This window comes from Syngnathus acus, chromosome 3, assembly GCF_901709675.1.
Source record: "Syngnathus acus chromosome 3, fSynAcu1.2, whole genome shotgun sequence".
NCBI lineage: Eukaryota > Metazoa > Chordata > Actinopteri > Syngnathiformes > Syngnathidae > Syngnathus > Syngnathus acus.
In genome coordinates, this window is record NC_051089.1 from 19,145,031 (window position 1) to 19,164,809 (window position 19,779).

Here is a 19,779-nt window from a genome sequence, read left to right on the forward strand (position 1 = left end):
ATAACTTGTACGCAACTACTTGAAACTGTATATAACGCTTGACAAAGAAAAACAGTTCTGACCAACAACAATCTATGAACCAAATCAGAACACTTCGCCTATGCAAATATGCTCTGCTCATTGTTGGTGAAGGCCTCTTACAGGAACAAAAACACACACACATAACAAAAGGACAGTAAGGACTCGGAGACAGATGGCTGACAGGGAACAAAAGACATCTCTGTCACTAAAGAGGAAGAATTTAAATAACAACCCGCGACGGGGAGATTAAAATCAAGACTCTTGCCATCAAGGACACCAACGGGGGGCATGACAGTGAGGCGGTCAAGAATGTCATCAACGCCGTCATCAAGGATTTTGACCTGCATGTCCTCTCCATCGTCGTCGATAACGCAGCGACCATGAGCAAAGCCGTGCGGCGAAATGGATGAGGACGAGGGGGGCGTCAATCTGGACGACGAGGTCCAGCTTGAGAAGTTCGCTGGGATTCAGGATGCCGATTTTCGAATGATTCATCACATGCGCTGTGCTATTCACACGCTGCAACTGGCAATTCGTGACAGATTGAAGGCGGAGCATGTCATGAAACTACTGGATAAAGTCCGACGGGTGGTGAAGAGACTGCGGACCCCCAATCTGCTTGCTGTCCTCCGTCGTCGAGGAGGTCTTCTCCCTGTCGTCGATGTGCCCACCCGTTGGGGAAGCACCTACCTCATGACAAAACGGCTCCTTCATCTACGAGAGCATGTCCAGGACTTGGCGGCTGCTTCTCCGGAACTTCTCCTTAACGAGTCAGAATGGAAGAAGCTTGAGACCTTGGCCACGATCCTCAAGATGCCATACGATGTCACGGTCAAGCTCCAGTCGGCCTCAATCACCCCCGGCAGCTTTCTCAAGGAGTGGTCGGCCTTGAAGGCAGCGTTGCGCAAGCAGCCCCCTCTGGCTTCACCAATCGCCAATTCAATGGAGCAACGAGAGGACAAGCTCTTCGACAATGATTTTTTTCTGGCAGCCGTCTTCGTCGATGCGCGTTACCGCATTCTCCTCAGCGAAGAGCAGATGGAGCGCGCCAAGAATGGCCTCCGTGCCGTTGTGAGGCGAATCCGGTCTCGTACCCACCAGCACCTGGAGGGGCCGTCGATGAAGGCCGAGGTTGATGGCTCCACATCGACGGAGGAGGATGAGTTTGAAAAAGAACTTGACAGCATTGAGCGCCGCCAGCGTTTGTCGGCCGCCACCTCGCCAACCGACATAGATGAAGAAATTGGGGCAATGTTGGCACTTGGTCAAATGAAATGACCAGCTCAGTGGCCTAGTGGTAGAGTGTCCGCCCTGAGACTGGAAGGTTGTGGGTTCAAACCCCGGCCGGGTCATACCAAAGACTATAAAAATGGGACCCATTGCCTCCCTGCTTGGCACTCAGCATTAAGGGTTGGAATTGGGGGGTTAGATCACCAACTGATTCCCGAGCGCAGCACCGCTGCTGCTCACTGCTCCCCTCTCCTCCAGGGGATGGATTAAAATCACACGGGGATGGGTTAAATGCAGAGGACAAATTTCACCACACCCAGGTGTGTGTGTGACGATCATTGGGACTTTAATCTTTAATCTTAATCTGAAAGAGAGCCCATTTGTTACAGCTGATCGTTATCCGTCCGGCCTCAAGGCAGCGACTCGGACACTAACAGCAATGCCAATCAGCCAAGTCAGCGTAGAGCGCCTGTTTTCCGGGCTCAAGTTTATCATGTCTGATCAGCGCGGCGCGATGAAGGCTGACTTGGTTGAGGCGATTTTGTTCCTAAGAACAAACTCAAGTCGTTGAATTGAAACTTGAAAGTATCTGTTTATTGTATTTCGTTTATATGTTTAATAAAGACAAAGCCATCACAAAACTGTTGTAATTATTTAGATTTTGATCTAAATTAGCCTTGAATAAAGACTAAGCAGTCACATGAATTAACAGAAAAATGGACAGCCGGACTAGGACTCGGACTCGTGGTCAAGAGGCCGGACTCGGACTCGGTGCAAAAATCCGACCGAGTCCACAGCCCTGGTTTCCACCCAACATGGAAAGAACCTGGTGGATTGTTCTGCTGAACTTTTTTTAAGCCATAAAGCAGCTCTCCAGTGATGTACGTGCTCTGAAACTTCAAGTTGCCGTGCAAGTGCATGATGCCAGCCGCCCAAGATGGACGGCACCGTGCTCTCCACGATGATACTCCCAGGCGTAGTTATGATCATCCAGACTACTAGACGAGTGCCTGTGACAGAGAAAAGTACCGACGCTCACCATCCATGTCTCCTGTCCGGGATGTAGCCCGTTCCTTTTCACGCACCTATCACCGGGCCGACCGTAGGTCCTGCAGTGACTGCCACTTCTCCGGGCACTCGCCGGAGCACCGCGAATGTCGACGCTCCCCAGATCATCGTGGCCGTTGGCAGTCTTCACCTCCTCCTCACCACCATGACCATCACTCGAGCTATGCAAGCAGCACCAGACCCCACAGCCTGAAGAGATGGCATTCTTCTCATCATCCCAACGACAAGTTCTCTTCTTGTCGTGACTATGACTGTGACATTACTTCTGATGTTGACAGACCTAGTTTCCCTTCAGCACACTCAGGCAGGGAAAGGCCAAGACACTATGACAGTAACCATCATGTGAACTAACAGTAACCATCATGTGCCCTTTAATGATGGCCACGGCAGCCAGGGAAAATTGTGGTAGTAGATACTGAGGGCCAAGTGTCTACTTTGAGTATAGAGGCCTACGCAACGCAACAACACCCGTGCAAACAGTTTACGTGCAATGCACTGGCCATTATTGAAAATGTTGCTACGAAAGTGTACATCAATTCTGGTTCCGACATTTCACTTATTAGTGAGGCATTTAGGATGGCCATTCCCTCGTTGAAATCAAAACCTCTACAGCGGCCTGTAGTTGTTCCTCGGACTGTTACTGGCGACTACTTGGACAATCTAGGCACCCTTTCACTCAACATAAGGTTGGGCAGTGAAATGTTCACACACACTGTTCGGGTCGTACGGAATGTTACACAGCCTATCATATTAGGCTTGGACTTTATTTTTGCACATTTTGCTGTCTAAGATCTGAGAGACGGTGTTTTTTAATGTGGGTAATCGAGCCGTGGTTCCCCTGTTAACTGCTACGGAGGCAGCTCCTTTGAGTTGCAATGCTATCACTGTGACGCCACTCCTTGTTCCTGCCATGTCACAAATGACTGTTCTAGCGAAGATCCAACCGACTATTGGTGTGCGTGACGTTGGCACGGAGTACGTTGGTGTGATGGAACTGGGTCTGCCTACTTCCCAAGGCTTGTTGGCCACTCGCACTGTGGCTTCAGTTCAGGCTGGGTTGACTTATGTTAGGGTTCATGAATCCAACCACCTCAGACCTGCAAGTTTCCAGTCAAACAAAACTTGGTGATTTTTACCCCATGGACCAATACAGTGATGATGACCACTGCATAGTTGAACCAAGTGTAGATGCAGTCACTACCCGAAATGCATCCACTCATCATCATCATCGGCGGTCACTCGTAATCGAGTATGACGGTCCTCCTTCCTGGTCTTTGTGGGTCTTCAGGTGGGTGAAGAGGCCGATCCTGGACCCGATAACTGGTGCAGTGTGGACAGGGGAATGTAATGGTGGTGGGTTTGGGTTGGGCCAGCTTGGTGGAGGCTCTCTTTTCTGCGTCTGCGTTTGTCTTGAGCAGCATGGTGGAGGTCAACGTTATATTCAGCGGCGCCGTCACGGACAAGGTTTCTCCACGTTGTCCTGCTGTGGCCTTGGCTTCCCAAGTTTTAAGGTTTATGTGACACTTCATCAGGTTTGCTTTTATGTTGTCCTTGAACCTCTTCTTCTGACCTCCCGGGGCCCGCTTTCCTTCAGCGAGCTGGGAATAAAGGACTTGTTTTGGGAGGCGAGAGTCAGGCATACGGATTACATGGCCAATCCATCTGAGTTGGTTTTGGGCAATGGTGGCAGTGATGGTAGGCAAGCCAGCCTCCTCCAGAACGCTGGTGTTGGTGCGTCGGTCCTTCCAGCTGGTCCTGAGGATTTTCCGGAGGCATCTCTGATGGTAGGTCTCCAGTGCCCTTAAGTGCCTGCTGTATGTGGTCCAGGCTTCTGACCCATACAGAAGGGTGGGTAGGACCACAGCTTTGTAGACCAGGATTTTGGTCTTTGCTTGGAGGTCACGATTCTCGAAGACTATCTTCCGTAGTCTTGAGAAAGCCGCACTGGCACAGCTGAGGCGATGGTCAATTTCATCACCAATGGTGGCTTTAGATGACAGGAGGCTGCCGAGATAGGGGAAGTGGTCAACCTTTTCCAGTCGGATGTTATCAATAGAGATGTTTGGGGGGCGGACAGGCAAACTGCAGTTTGGTAGTGGTTGGTGGAGGATTTGGGTCTTTTTTTAATTAATGGCTAGACCAAGCTGTTTGTATGCCTTCGCGAAGGCAGACAGAATACTCTGTAGGTCTTCTTCCGACAGGGCTACAAGGGCATTGTCGTCCGCATACTGCATCATGATGGATATGGTGGTGGTTTGACCTTTAGCCCTGAATCGGTTGATGTTGAGAAGTTGACCGTCAGTTCTGTACATGATTTTGACTCCGTGGGGCAGATGCTTGCTTGTGTGGCGGAGGATAGCAGCGATAAAGATGGAAAATAGTGTTGGAGCGATAACGCATCCCTGTTTGACACCTGTGTCAACCCTGAAGGGTTCGGTCTCGTCTCCACTGCCGCTCCGCACTGTGGCTGACATGTTATCATGCAGTAGTCTCAGTACTCTGATGTATTTGTCTGGGTAGCCAATCTTGGATAGAACCAGCCAAAGGGCCTGACGGCTAACTGAATCGAAGGCCTTGGTGAGGTCTATGAAGGCCATGTATAGTGGTTGATTTTGTTCCCGGCATTTTTCTTGCAGTTGTCGAGCAATGAAAACCATATCTGTGGTGCCTCTACTTGGGCGAAATCCACTCTGAGACTCAGGAAGGGTGCTTTCTGACAGGGGGGTGAGTCTGTTGGCCAGAACCCGAGCGAGGGCTTTCCCTATGGTGGAGAGGAGAGAAATGCCACGGTAATTCCCGCAGTCTGCCTTGTCTCCTTTCTTGAATACGGAGACGATTAAGGCATCTCTGAGCTGCGCAGGGATTTCCTCTTCTTCCCAGATCTTAAGAAGCAGGGCATGGATGTGCTTGAGAAGGTCGGGTCTGCCTTTCTTCAAGACCTCTGCTGGAATTCCATCGGGCCCAGCAGCCTTGTTGTTCCTCATCTTCCTAATGGCATCCTGCAGCTCGTTCAGGCTGGGTGGCTCTCCCATGCTTTCAGCTGTGGGCTGTTGTGGTAGTTGATCAAGAGCCTCCATCTCAGGTTTAGTGTCCCTGTTTAAGAGGTCCTCGTAGTGTTCTTTCCACCTTTTTGCAATTGCATCCTTATCCGTCAGCAGCAGGCCATCCTTAGAGCGAAGGGGGGTTAGGCAGTGGTGGCTGGGACCATACACCGCTCTTGTGGCATCAAAGAAGCCTCTCGTGTCTCCGGAGTCAGCAAGCTGCTCGATCTCCAGAGCCTTCTTTGTCCACCATTGGTTCTTCAGTTTCCTAACCTGTGTTTGGACGGCTGCCTTCGCTTTGGCATGGGCTACTCTTTTCACCTTGCAGTGGATGTCATTTTGCCAGGTGATGAAAGCTTGCCGCTTGTTGTTAATTAGCTGCTGGATCTCAGTGTCATTCTCATCAAACCAGTCTTGATGCGTCTGCTTTTTGTGACCGAGGATTTTTTTGCAGGTGTTCATTATGGTCGTCGAAAGTGTGCTCCAGTGTGTTTCAATATCCTCTGGGTAGTGGTTGGGCAGCGCTGCACTAAGAGCCTCCTGCAGCTGTTGTTGGTAGGCGGTGTCATTCAACAGCTCGATGTTAATTCTTGGCCGGCACTGTTTTTTCTGCATCCGTTTTTTCCGCATTAGGCGGATGGATATGATGGAGCGAATAAGGCGATGGTCGGTCCAGCAGTCGTCTGCACTGGTCATTGCTCTGGTGTTTAAGACATCGCGGCGGTCTTTAGAGCGGACAATGACATAGTCGATGAGATGCCACAGTTTGGAGCGAGGATGCATCCAAGATGTTTTAAACTTGTTTTTTTGACGGAAAAGTGTGTTGGTGATGACCAGGTTGTGTTCTGAGCACTTGGTTAGTAGTAATGTGCCATTAGAGTTTGTGTTTCCAACCCCTTCTCTCCCCAGCGTACCCCTCCATAGGTGGTGGTTTCGTCCCACTCTGGCGTTGAAGTCTCCAAGCAGGATGAGCTTATCCTCCTTGGGGACTTCCGATAGGACTTTGTCTAGGTCAGCGTAGAAGGCCTCCTTCACTTCGTCCTGTGCATCAAGTGTTGGTGCTAATGACCGTGGCCATCTGATTGTTGACAAGCATCAGGCGTATGGTCATTAGGCGCTCGTTAATGCCCACAGGGAGTTCATGGAGGTGGTTGATGAGGCGGTTCTTGATAGCAAAACCCACACCGTGGATTCTTGGCTCAGTTGCAGGCTTTCCTTTCCAAAAGAAAGTATATCCACCTTTTTCCTCCTTCAGCTGCCCTTCATCTGCCAGTCAGGTCTCGGAGAGTGCTGCAATGTCAATCTGGAACTTCCTTAGCTCTCTGGAGATGATGGCAGTTCGCCTTTCAGGTCGATCGCTGGCTTGGTTGTCCGTTAGGGTCCGCACGTTCCAGGCTCCAATGTGTACATGTTTTTGTTTCTGACCGCGTGGTGGTGATCCCTCTGGATGCGGTATTCCAGACAGGATTTTGTGAGGCAGGCTATGTTTAGGGTACCTTTTCTAACCCCCTCCCCTAATGGGGTGAGCAGAGTGGATCCTGAATAGGGCTGCTCAGTCATGGGTGCAGCTGCCGAGAAGCTCTTCTGCCTCAGTCCAAGAACTTAACGACTGAATCTAACACCCACCGCCTGTGTGCCAAGTTGTGGCAAGGGGCTGCCAGACCTCACTGTCCTACCCCCGTTACCACTTCCTGATCGCCACAGGACTTTGTTGTCCAGGATGTAAAATGGAATAGGTTCCCTTCAGGAGGACGCCTGCGCGTGACATCTTTTAGCGTGAGGAGACTGATGCGCCTGCAGCCACCACATGGTCCTTGGCAGAAAGGGGCCGGGATCCAATGGCATGGAGTCCATGACGATTGGAGACCACCCTCTGTTGCAGCCTTTATCCGCCTTCAGTGCCGTTGTGACTCACAGTGTCATCCTCCGCCACTCCCACCGTTGAGGTCTTTGGATCGCACTTTGTCTGGAACCTCCCCTTCGACCTTACCGCCATGGTTGAACCTACCAGGAGCCGAGACTCCAGACGGCATTGCTCTCCGGTTCATCGGAACGCGCAGGGCTCTCCACCACGACAAGGTGGCGATCCATGGAGAGCATCCACTACGCCAGGGGTCACCAACACATTGCCCGCGGGCACCAGGTCGCCCGTGAGGACCGCATGAGTCACCCGCAGGACTGTTCTAAAATTAGCTCAAATAGCGGCGCTTGTCAGTGAGCTGCATCTATTTATTTTACAGTCAAACCTCGGTTTTCGAACATCCTGGTTCTCGAACAAATCGGAATTCTAACAAAAAATTCTAGATTTTTTTGCTTCGGTTGTCGAACAAAATTCGGAGGTCGAACCTCGCGAGATGAGCCGGGAGGACCCGAGAAAACCCGACTGCGCGGCCCGGATGCTGACTGACTCCGTTATTGTATATTCAGGAACTCCAAGCTTTACTGTTGTCCTACTGTGACGTGTGTAGTCGCCATGACCAGGACTATGAATGCACTGACTTAGTTAAACACGGAATAAGGACTGGTGACACCCCTCCAATCAAGCAGGGAGCACATCGGGCATCACCAAACATCCAAACGGAGATCAACAGGCAAGTCCAGCAGCTTCTCAATCAGGACATCATCAATGAGAGCTACAGTCCATGATCTTCCCCAGTCGTTCTGGTACGGAAAAAAGATGGTACCTACCGATTCTGTATTGATTACAGGAAGCTCAATGCAGTCACCATCAAAGACTCTTACTCCCTGCCACGTCCCGCAGACGCACTTGATGTTTTGTCAGGCTCTTGTTGGCTCAGCACCATCGACCTGTCGTGTGGATACTGGCAAGATGAGTTTGGGCCTCAAGACCAAGAGAAAACTGCATTTAGTAGTGGAACTCGTCTATCAGTTCAAAGTGATGTCAACTTGGATGACGTGCTGGTGTTAAGTCAGACCTTCGCTGAACATCTGAAGAGATTGCCATCACCTGTCCTGTGTTACCCGCTGATTAGGGCGTGTATATAGCTGCCGTCAGTCCTCGCCGTTTCCTCTGCTTTGACATGCACGCTTGCCACCTGATTCCCGTTTCCCGCTGTGTAACGAGCTGCCACCAGGATGCACGACGCGAGCTCGCTGACTGGCTCGTCAGCTTGCCTCGTAGTCCTGCTCTGCCGGCATATCAGCCCTCCTTGTCTCCTTTAAACTTTCCCCAAATAAAGAGCCCGTGTTGCATTTGGTCATCCCGCCTCGTTCGTGACATCAAAAGGAAGCGCGAGTCAAAGATGCTGCTGAAACAAAGGAAGTGGAAGAGTGGATATGTAGCAGGAGGCTGAGATAAAGCATAGTCAGACCTGCTCTAAGCCAATAAGCGGCAAGGCTTCAGATCAACATGTTCCCATTGGTCTCGTGTCTGCTACCGGCCAATAGTGTGCTGTAAAGTCATATGGGGCAGACAAAGACCCTCGTTCTCAGTTTGTTGTTTGTCATGTAACATTAGTATACCGTACAAATATTCAGCCTGTCGTTGCCTCTATTCTATTTTTATTTTAAATTGTCTTTCAAGATGACATGTCTGCTACTTGTGTTGAATTTTATCAAATAAAGTTCCCCCAAAAATGCGATTTATACTCCAGTGTGACTTATACATGTCTTTTTCTTCTTTATTGTGCATTTTATGGCTGGTGCGACTTGTACTCTGTAGCAACTTATGGTGCGCAAAATACAGTGTGTGTGTGTGTGTGTGTGTGTGCTTGCGTGTGTGTGTGTACATATGTATGTAAAGTTAGAGTCCCAATGATCGTCACACACACATCTGGGTGTGGTGAAATTTGTCCTCTGCATTTAACCCATCCCCGTGTGATTGTGATCCATCCCCTGGGGGAGAGGGGAGCAGTGAGCAGCAGCGGTGCCGCGCTCGGGAATCATTTGGTGATCTCACCCCCCAATTCCAAACCTTGATGCTGAGTGCCAAGCAGGGAGGAAATGGGTCCCATTTTTATAGTCTTTGGTATGAACCCCGGCCGGGGTTTGAACTAGCAAACTTCCAGTCTCAGGGCGGACACTCTACCACTAGTCCACTGAGCTGGCCTATGTATGTGTTTCTATTAATTCTATTAATTATTTATTATATATTAATTATGTTTAAATGTGTTTCATTTCAAAGGCACTGACCACAAATCATCTTGAGAACATCAGACTTATAATCAGCTGGGTACTCCAGGTTATCAGAGAGAAACTCTACTATTGGCTTGTTCAGCAGGGAGGCTGGGTGAGTATACTTACATTAACACCTGTAGTATTCATGAATATGTTGCTGCACTGATTTAGATATTAATCTTTTTTTCTGTCTTTTATTTTAGGAAGGTGTAATCCGTGGATGGTCTCACTGGAGGACAGTTACCTTAGTGGCATCAGTAATTTTAGTGGCAACCATTGTTTATTATAAACGGACACGCTGACAAACAGCTGACAATCTTCAATGCTTCAGTTAGGCACTAATTGCAACCAACATTTTCATTTGTTTATCGGAAATGTTTTTTAGGCCATTAATTACTGTCATTGATGAACCAAAGAAAGGGTTAGGCCAGTGCTTCTCATTTATTTTCTGTGATGCCCCCCCATGTTATTAACATTAAAGAAAAACAAAAAATAAATAAAAAAGAAAGATCAACTTACAATGAAGAATAACTTTATAAATACCATTGTTTTTTAGTCTAACAGAACAGATTCAAAGTGCATCACTTTGCCTGAAATTAAAAAATAAACTATAATTATTCAAACTATAAACATTCTTGACCAACTGCCATTTTATGCTGAAAAAAATAAAATAACATACATAATATTAAATTAAATAACAGCAATAACTAATATTAAATTCAAAGTAATCAGCAACATTAATTCAGGAGCACAATACATAAAATATTTTAACCTACAAAACAAAAAATGAATGAAACCATTTGTGCAGTTTTTTTAATCAAAATGAGGCAACATGACGGGGACCATATCCACGGCTGGAGGTAGTATCAGCTCTTCTGCAATGGTGTTTTTTTTGCACTGAGCAATTTGGTACGCTGCTTTATATGATGCTTACAGTGCTTGCTGATTGACTGAAGTAGCATTCACAAAGTGGGTTGATTGTTCGCAATATTCTGCCCGTTTTCGCTGAAAACCCTTTGGCATCTTATCAGCGTGATTGGGGTGCAATGACTTTATAATTCTTATATATTTCCGTCTTAATTTATTTGACTTCATACTGTCCGCTGCCAACATTGTAAGGCACAGTAAACACAACGGTCTTTCCTCGTCTCCCATCGTAGTCACACTGAAGCTGAGCGCTGCGTACGCTTCGTCATATTTCCTTCTCTTAGCTTTCGTGTAACTCTCAATTCTCTTATGTCCGTCTCTCTCCGCCGTTCTTTTCAAGCCTGTTCAATATTTTTCCATGGTGTCCCACTGCACTTTTTATTGCCTGCTCTGTGCTGTGTGCGTGTGTTGTGTGCGCTCTACACTGTAGAGCGAATACTCTTCCAGTGATACCGCCGCTCCCATCTAATGCAGTGGATGTCTTAATCTAGTACAGCCAAAAGAAAAGCATGTTCCCTGGTGTCACACGCGCCCCCCTTGGTATCGCACCGCACCCCCCCAAGGGGGCGCGCCACACTATTTGGGAAGCACTGGGTTAGGCCAATGACTAAAACTACTGAAGATGTCTCTCTCATGTTATCCTCAATAGAAATGGATGTAGACTGTCCTATGACCATTTTGTCTTCACAGCCATCACCAACTGCTTGATTGTCTGGAGTTACGATTTGGTGCTGCAATTCTTCAACCAGATGGCAATAATGGGTTTAAACAGATTACGAATCTAATGACTACTGAATATGTCACAAGTGTGTTGTAGATGTTTCAGTGGGTCTTGTTTTCTGGTTACCAATATGTCATTTGTAATTGCTAATTTTTACAGATTGGACGGTTTTAACTATAATAGGTATGGTAGACACTGACTCAGCATTTTAATGGCTTTTCATATGCAAAATGAAGTCAGTTTTTCTGTATTTTTCTTTGTTAATATTAAATGTGACTCACTTGTTTCTTTTCTACACCATGTCCCTTAAAGATAAATAAACATTCACTGGATTTGTGTTTTTGTTAAAACAAGTAAATTTCATTAAGACACCTCAATCAGCACTTTAATATGGTATTTTCTCCAGAGGAGTAGTCCCCAACTTGCAGCCTGGAGGCCATATGCAGGGTGATATTTTGCGGCCTCCTAGTTGACATCAAAGTTCAATATGAGGCCCACATGTTTTTTGCTGTCATTTCTGTTGTTGTTTCAATCATTAATGGTCTACCATAGCTCTGGCTTCTGACTTTTTTCAGCGAAATGTAGTTGAAGTGAGACCAAGCGGAAGGAAAAGATATCCCATCACCTAGTCCCAGTCATGTCTTTTGCGGTGGAGTCGAAGCTTGGGGATAAGAACGGCCAATTTTCAGAAAAACAGAGGTGAAAATGCTTTTTGGTTGGTGTTGAGCATAGAGGCACCCTAACTGTGTTGCCAAAGGTGGAAAAGCTAAAAAATATCTTTTCATCACCTCTTTCACTTTAGTAATTTCCCTTCTTATGTTTATTTGGCATAAGATGGAGCTCCAACATAAGAGTTGGTTCACAATACTCCCATAAAATTGCCAAAATTGGCCTAATTAGAACAGGTGTGGTGGTAGGCAAGATAAAAACAAGTGTGTGTGCACACCCATTCAGTGCAGCAGGAGAAGTGCAGGGATGTTGGTGAGTTATGTTTGATTTTCAATACATTCAAATAAGTGTTTAGAAATGCCAAGGTTGTTTCAAAACCTTTCTACATTTAAGTTAAAAAGTAAAAGTAAAGAAAATTAGTTATTCGTGATATGGCAATTTCTACTTCAGATGGAGCATCTTGGGTTAAACCCATCCTTATTTAAAAAGTTAGTTGAAAAATCCCCATTTTTTTTCCCTTAATTTTTTTTAAGGTTTTCAACCTGCTACTGCTGCTCTGCTGTAGCTGAAAGCAAATTACACAAATTGAAATTTAAATAAAACTTGGAAAATCTGAGTTGGCCTCGTGTCCTGAACCATTCCTGTCCATCAAGCTGGACCAGCACTCATTAGAAATAGCTTGACGCCAACATGTCTTGAATGACTACATTTCTTGTGTTGGTCAAGAAATCAGATGTTATTACTCAACTAGACATGCTGTAGAGCAGGGGTCTCAAACTCCAGTCCTCGGGGGCCGCATTCCTACATGTTTTCCAAGTTTCCCTCGTTAAACACACCTGATTCAAATGATCAGCTCATCCTCATGTTCTGCAGGAGCCTGATAATTGAATCAGGTGTGTTTAACGAGGGAAACTTGGAAAACATGTAGGAATGCGGCCCCCGAGGACTGGAGTTTGAGACCCCTGCTGTAGAGCCTAGGTGTCAAACTCAAGGCCCGGGGGCCAGATACGGCCCGCCACATCCTTTTATGTGGCCCGCGAAGACATATCAAATTCATGTCAGTGCTTAAAATTGCAAATTGTCTTCACTTTTGAAAAATAGAGATATTGCTAGCATTTTTTAACCATTTATCAGAGTATGCAAAATTCCAGGAGGATGAGAGAGGTGTGGGTCACCCCACCTTCTGAAGAACTGTTATTGTTCTGAACTGTTTGTTTTTCATTTTCTTAAATTATAGCTGCTGTATACTGGTATTTTCTCATGTGGGACAAATAAAAGAATAACTTAAAGATTGTGTTAACTGGAAAAGTGATTGTGAAAAAGTATTCATTTTTAAATACTTGAGCCTGTTTGTTGATACTTAATGCAGCCCAGACATGCCCAGATTCTATCTCAAGCAGCCCCCACATGAGTTTGAGAACCCTGCTCTAGTCTGTCCATCCGTCTAATCGATCCATCCTCCCATCCATCCATTCACCCACCCATTTATCTATCCTTCCATCCACCCACCTGCCAACCATTTCTGCTGTAAATGTCTCTCTTTTCTTTTCTTTTCTTTTTTGAGACGTATCATGGAAAATCCACATTTTTTTGCTTTTATATTCATTTTATTGTGCACTTGGAGTCCCCAAGATTGTAGAAAAGTGTAAAGGTGGCTCTAGGTGTTGCAGAGATTCTTTTATGAACTGTGAGGGGGGTATTTTTTACTCCATTTTCTATTACGTATTTTTCAGAGTCAGAGTCAGCTTTATTGTCAATTCCTTCATGCTAAGACACACAAAGAAACCGAAATTTCGTTTCCCCTATCCCACGGTGACGAGACACAGTACACGATTAACATACAAGTAAAACAACGGGGGAGAGAGTTCAGGACCCCAACAGCCTGGAGATCACAAACTTCGCCAGTGGCGAGCAGTGCTAGCATCCCACAACAGAGTCCCGGCACCATTCGTCACGGATGTAGACGCACAGCCCACCTCCTCGCGATGTTCCCCCTCGTACAATTTATCTATTACGTCACATCCTTTGAGGCAGGATCACCAAATAAGGTAATGGGTTTGGACAAACGGTTTCGCAAATACGCCAACTTTATTACTCAGAGACTTTTGTAGTCCAAACAACTCAAGGATACCGAAGTGGAGCGATCAAAATGTTCCGTTGTTGGATGCATCAAGTCACACAACTCATTGCACTAATGCCAGCATTAGAACCTCAAAGAAGTGCCTGGTTAAATTTCATTTTTCAAGCAGTGTTCCCACATCTGAGGGCAAAGTCCTGCTTGTTCAAGGACGAGTGTTTCAGAAATCTTTTGTCAGTATAGAAAGGGATTCGCCGAAACACTTAAGTTACGTTTATAGTTCAGTTCCTTCAATCTATGGAAACGACAGACATAGTAAAGTGATCAACTTGAGATGACACAAAATAATACTGTATTTCACTTTCATATCATTGCGTGTCTATGAGGCCCTCATTTTCATAGCATTAGCGTCAGTCTTTCTGCTGATTTTAGGGCTGTGCGCTGTTTTGACTTCTTGTGGGTGTATTTTGAGTAGTTGTATCAGATGGCTTCGAAGGTGTTGTATTATTCTTGGGGAACACAATGTGTTAAATGTTTAAAGTATCCCTGCGAGCATTTTGCCGTCTAATAGACGTCTATTAGACGTTTATATGCTAACCAGACGTCTCGGCTAAAGCACGTCTGAAAATGGTCTAAAAGTGTAACAAATATAGACGTCTATGCTATAGACGTCTATAGCATAGACGTCTAATAGATGTCTATTAGACGTCTTTTAGAAGTCTACGGGATAGACGTCTATTAGACGTCTAAATGTGAACGTTTTTTTATACGTTTATTGAGTAGACGTTCGAATGATGGCTGATAGCTATGAGCGCGATTAGCGCTAATCGCGCTAACAGCTAGTGATCATTTGAACATTTAGACATCTATTCAACATTGAGGTTCTCTTCAATACATTTACCCTGTGATCCTTACCTTTGTGTAGTTCCAGGATGTTGTGAAAATGCATTTGATTCTTGAAGGTCCAGGGTGTGAAAGTTTACATTTTTTAAGACAGAAATAGGTTTCAGTAACAGTCATACTTATGTTACCTGCCGATATAAATACACCTTTTGATGTTAAAATTAACCAAAATGATAATTGAACCTAAATTTAAAAAAAAAGTCAAACATTATCCAACCATCACAAATATAAATGTGCAATGTTTTTAAATCCATCCAGCCATCCATTTTCTGTACCACTTTGTCCCCACGGGGGTCGCAGGCGTGCTGGAGCCTATCCCAGCAGTCATCGGGCAGTAGGCGAGGGACATCCTGAACCGGTTGCCAGCCAATCGCAGGGCACACAGAGACGAACAACCATCCGCACTCACACCTAGGGACAATTTGGAGTGCTCAATCGGCCTGTCAAGCATGTTTTGGGGATGTGGGAGGAAACAGGAGAAAACCCACGCGGACAACATGCAAACTCCACACAGGGAGGGCCGGAGGTGGAATCGAACCCACACCCTCCTAACTGAGGCGGACATGCTACCCAGTGCACCACCGAAAATGTAAAAATAGACACAGTATTAAAAAATGGGGGCTATTTAATAGAACAAAACATACGTTACAATATAAATGTATACATATTGTATGTTGGACATATCAAACAAAATCATCTTGGCGAAACACAACAATATAAACATCAGTCTCTTGTGGGCCTTTGATAGCCCCCTTTGCTACTCAGCGCTGGAGCCCGTTTTAATTTTAAAGCCATTGCGGTCCTTATTTCATCATCCGTGGCCTCTGTGCGTGTCGCCAACAGCTTCTACAAAGATGAACTCAATGTACACCAGGCACCACCCATTGTAGACCTTGGGATTACTCTGTTAAAGGAATATGAATTCGGGGAAAAAAACACGACTACCTGTAAAATTGTTTTTCCTTGATGCATCTCATGTCAGTCGCACATTTCGAACATGAAGCAATCGCACAGGAACGAGCAGACAGTTTCTTTTTTATTTACTAGCGCTGTCAGAGCAGTCTTCCTGAGGGCCCTCTGCACGAGTCGCATGAGCACGCATATTGAACGTTGTCATTGTCATTTGTGTAGAGTCTACAACAGAAAAAAAATGTCAACATTGATTGGTTGACTGGCAACCTCAAATATAACAGTACTGCCATACACTACTGTTTTGTCTGATCATTACTTAATAAAATTTGAAATCTTAGTTCTTTGTCAAAGACAAGAGAGCAATCAGAATTATAGCAGCCGTCATCAACTCCATGACTGCAACTGCACTATCTGAGTTACTGTCACCGGCAACTGCCATATTTCCCGCATATATCGGCTCTATTGATAATCTTACAAATGAATTCAATGCGACATAGTTAAATGCCATCGACTCTGTGGCGCCGCTACGTCTGAAAACTCGCCGTAGATTGCCTACTCCGTGGTTCACAGATGAAACACGTACGCTTAAGCAATTATGTAGAAAGCATGAGCGCAAATGGCGTTTAACCAAACTTGAGGTTTTCCATCAGGCATGGCGTGACAGCCTCCTGAAATATAAAGATGCGCTTATCTTAGCAAAAACTCATCATTTTTCGCAAGTCATTAATCTCAATAAAAACAATCCTAAATACCTATTTGATACAGTGGCAAAGCGAACACTACGCCAGCCGACCCTCGATAGCTCCTTCCACTCAGCTGACGAGTTCATGAAATTTTTCGCTGGAAAGATTGAATCCATTAGGGATATGATCAAGATGACCATTCCAATCGCTCAGTCGAGACCGCTGATTACCGGCGCTGACGATCATGCAATGACCCTCTCAAATTTTAAAAGCAGGTCCCTTGAAAGGCTTACACAATTGCCTAACAAACAAGTTTACTCGACCCGCTTCCAGCCAAACTATTAAAAAAATTATTTCAAATTTTAGAACCGTCCGTCTTAAATATAATTAATCTGTCTGTCTCCTCTGGGATAGTGCCAACAGCCTTTAAAACCGCTATCATTAAACCATTACTTAAGCGATCAAATCTTGACCCGGACTGTCTCAGTAATTATAGGCGAGTTTCAAACCTCCCATTCATAGCAAAACTTCTTGACAAAGTAGTAGCGCAGCAGCTTATTGATTACATGGTCGCCAATAATCGATATCAATCATTTCAGTCTGGTTTTAGAGCTAATCATTCCACTGAGACAGCACTTGCTAAAGTGACTAATGATCTCCTCATAGCTATGGATTCAAACACTTCATCGGTATTGTTACTACTCGATCTTAGTGCTGACTTCGACCCTATAGACTTCGATATTTTATTAGAGCGTCTTAAAAGTTGTGTTGTGTATTTCAGGGTCAGCACTAGGCTGGTTCTATTCCTATCTATCAGACAGGACGCACCGAGTGGTCCATGGCAATACGTCCTCTGAGCTCTATAATGTTACGTGTGGTGTCCCACAGGGATCGGTACTCGGACCAATTCTATTTAATATTTATATGATTCCGCTTGGGGACATAATACGTAAATATAATATTAGTTTTCAATGTTACGCGGATGACACCCAATTATATATGCCATTATCGATGACAGATCCGCGGGACTGTTGCAATCTTGAGGCGTGCCTTGCGGAGATCAAGCAATGGATGTCTCTCAACTTCCTTCGTCTTAACCCAGATAAAACTGAGATGTTGATAATTGGTCCAGCTCGTTATCAACACTTATTTAAGGAAACCACTATAACTATAGATAACCATACTATCACTCAGAGCGATACTGCAACTAATTTCGGGGTAATATTAGACCTAACGCTCTCCTTTCAAAAGCACATTAAGAATTTAACCAGAATTGCATTTTTTCACCTTCGTAATATTGCTAAGATTCGTCCGATCCTCTCGACCGGTGATGCGGAAACTATTATACATGCGTTCATCACGTCGCACCTGGACTACTGTAATGCATTATTCTCTGGTCTTCCTAAGTCCAGCATCAAACGTCTACAGTTAGTACAAAATGCTGCTGCAAGGCTGCTCTCACGGACAAGAAAATTTGATCACATTACCCCAATATCAGCCAACTTACATTGGCTCCCGGTCTTTTTAAGATGTGACTTCAAGGTTCTTCTATTAACCTATAAATCATTGCATGGCTTAGTGCCTTCATATCTTGTCGACCTAGTTGTTCCTTATGTTCCATCTCGTAACCTTCGTTCGCAAAACGCTAGTCTATTTGTGACACCGAGAGCCAAGAAAATGTCTGCAGGGTCTAGAGCATTTTCTATTCGGACTCCAGAGCTTTGGAATGCCCTACCAATGGATATTAGAACTGCTACCTCAGTAGAAACATTTAAGACACGTTTAAAGACACATTTCTATGATATGGCCTTTAATTAACCTGTAGTGGCCGATTCGGCTGGAGTTTGTTTTCGCTCCCTCTCCACCCTCCCCCCACCGCTCCCCGGCAGGGTGTGGTGAAATTTGTCCTCTGCATTTAACCCATCCCCGTGTGATTTTGATCCATCCCCTGGGGGAGAGGGGAGCAGTGAGCAGCAGCGGTGCCACGCTCGGGAGTCATTTGGTGATCTAACCCCCCAATTTCAACCCATGATGCTGAGTGCCAAGCAGGGAGGTAATAGGTCCCAGTTTTATAGTCTTTGGTATGACCCGGCCGGGGTTTGAACCCACAACCTTCCAGTCTCAGGGCGGACACTCTACCACTAGTCCACTGAGTGGGTTTTCTTGCCTCTTCTAAAGTCCATGGCCGAAAAACAGATATGTGTGGGGGGGTGGCCTTCCCCTCCAATAGGGTTTGGCACCTGTATCATTGGGCACACATCAACATTGTCTAAATCTTGGGAAAATCTAGCAGCATTAGTCATACTTCTTGTTTGTACAGGAGTTCTAATCATGTGACCCTGACCTGTTTTGCTATTATATGGGGGAGGGTGCAGGTCTGTTAAATTTGGATACAAGTTTTGCATAGGAGCGGAAGGCTCCTCTTGCTCCTCTGCTTGAGCTACGCCTTGAGCTACGCCTTGAGCGGCGCCTTGAGCGGCGCCTTGAGCTGCGGCAGGGAGGCGCGCCTGCGCACTGTGGCCTCATTGTCTTCCAGCCTGACAAACATACTCGCGGCCTCATCACTTTTCACCTTTCTATCTTTTGTCCTTTGAATTTGTTCTCTTCTCTTTTGTGAAGCTTTCAACCACACTCTAGCACAGGGGTCACCAACTCCGGTCCTCAAGGGCGCAAATCCAGCCTGTTTTAGGTGCAGCCCTGCAACAACACACCTGATTCAAATGATCAGCTCATCAGCAAGCTCTATTAAGGCTGATAGCGATACTGATTATTTGAATCAGGTGTGTTGCAGGGGGATACATCTAAAACAGGCTGGATTGGCGCCCTTGAGGACTGAGTCTAGCACATTTAAATTCCCTCTCTTTTATTTCCTTTCTCAGTCCCTTTGTCTTCCTAGCCACACTCTCCTCCAAAACTTCAACCAATATCTTCCACATTTCAACTTTCCTTCTACTCCATACTTTATTCAGGGATTTTTCACTTTCATTTCCCATCTTAATTTTAGTATTTTACGTTTGTAAAAAAAATTGTTCTATATTTTTTCTTTGAGGATCCTCAATGCAGGTTTAAATTGACCTTTCAACAATTTACTAGCCTGTGTTATTACCATAGATTAATGCTCGAACTGCTTTTTAGTCAACTTATCCTACCAGTCACACTCAACCACACAAACTCCAGCGCTTTCTTTTTAAACTTTCAGGCCTATTCAGGACGGGTGTAAAACCCCCCAAACAGCATGGAAAAACGGACAGAAAAATGAATCTACGCCCTTCTTCGATTAAGAAAAAGAAGCTCTGTTTTTCTTAGCCCGTTCCTTCCACTGGGACTAGAACCCAAACTGTTTCTTGGCTTGGAAAAACCAAAGCCGTATCTCATAGCCTGAACAAACCA

At 45.6% G+C, this 19,779-nt stretch overlaps 1 protein-coding gene across 2 annotated transcripts in view; it reads left to right on the forward strand.

Annotated features, from left to right (window-relative positions):
- The window catches only part of zgc:153993 (uncharacterized protein LOC767645 homolog), a 51,786-nt gene extending 41,617 nt beyond the window's left edge, over positions 1 to 10,169 (forward strand). The window contains exons 5-6 of one of the 2 annotated variants that reach the window (XM_037246714.1): positions 9,505 to 9,609; positions 9,701 to 10,168. In XM_037246714.1, the coding sequence (XP_037102609.1) occupies positions 9,505 to 9,609; positions 9,701 to 9,799 (204 nt within the window). In that variant the 3' untranslated portion in view covers positions 9,800 to 10,168. Of the gene's footprint in view, positions 1 to 9,504; positions 9,610 to 9,700 lie in introns of both variants that reach the window. The other variant, XM_037246715.1, reaches the window with a different exon arrangement.
- Positions 10,170 to 19,779: the final 9,610 nt, after the last annotated feature.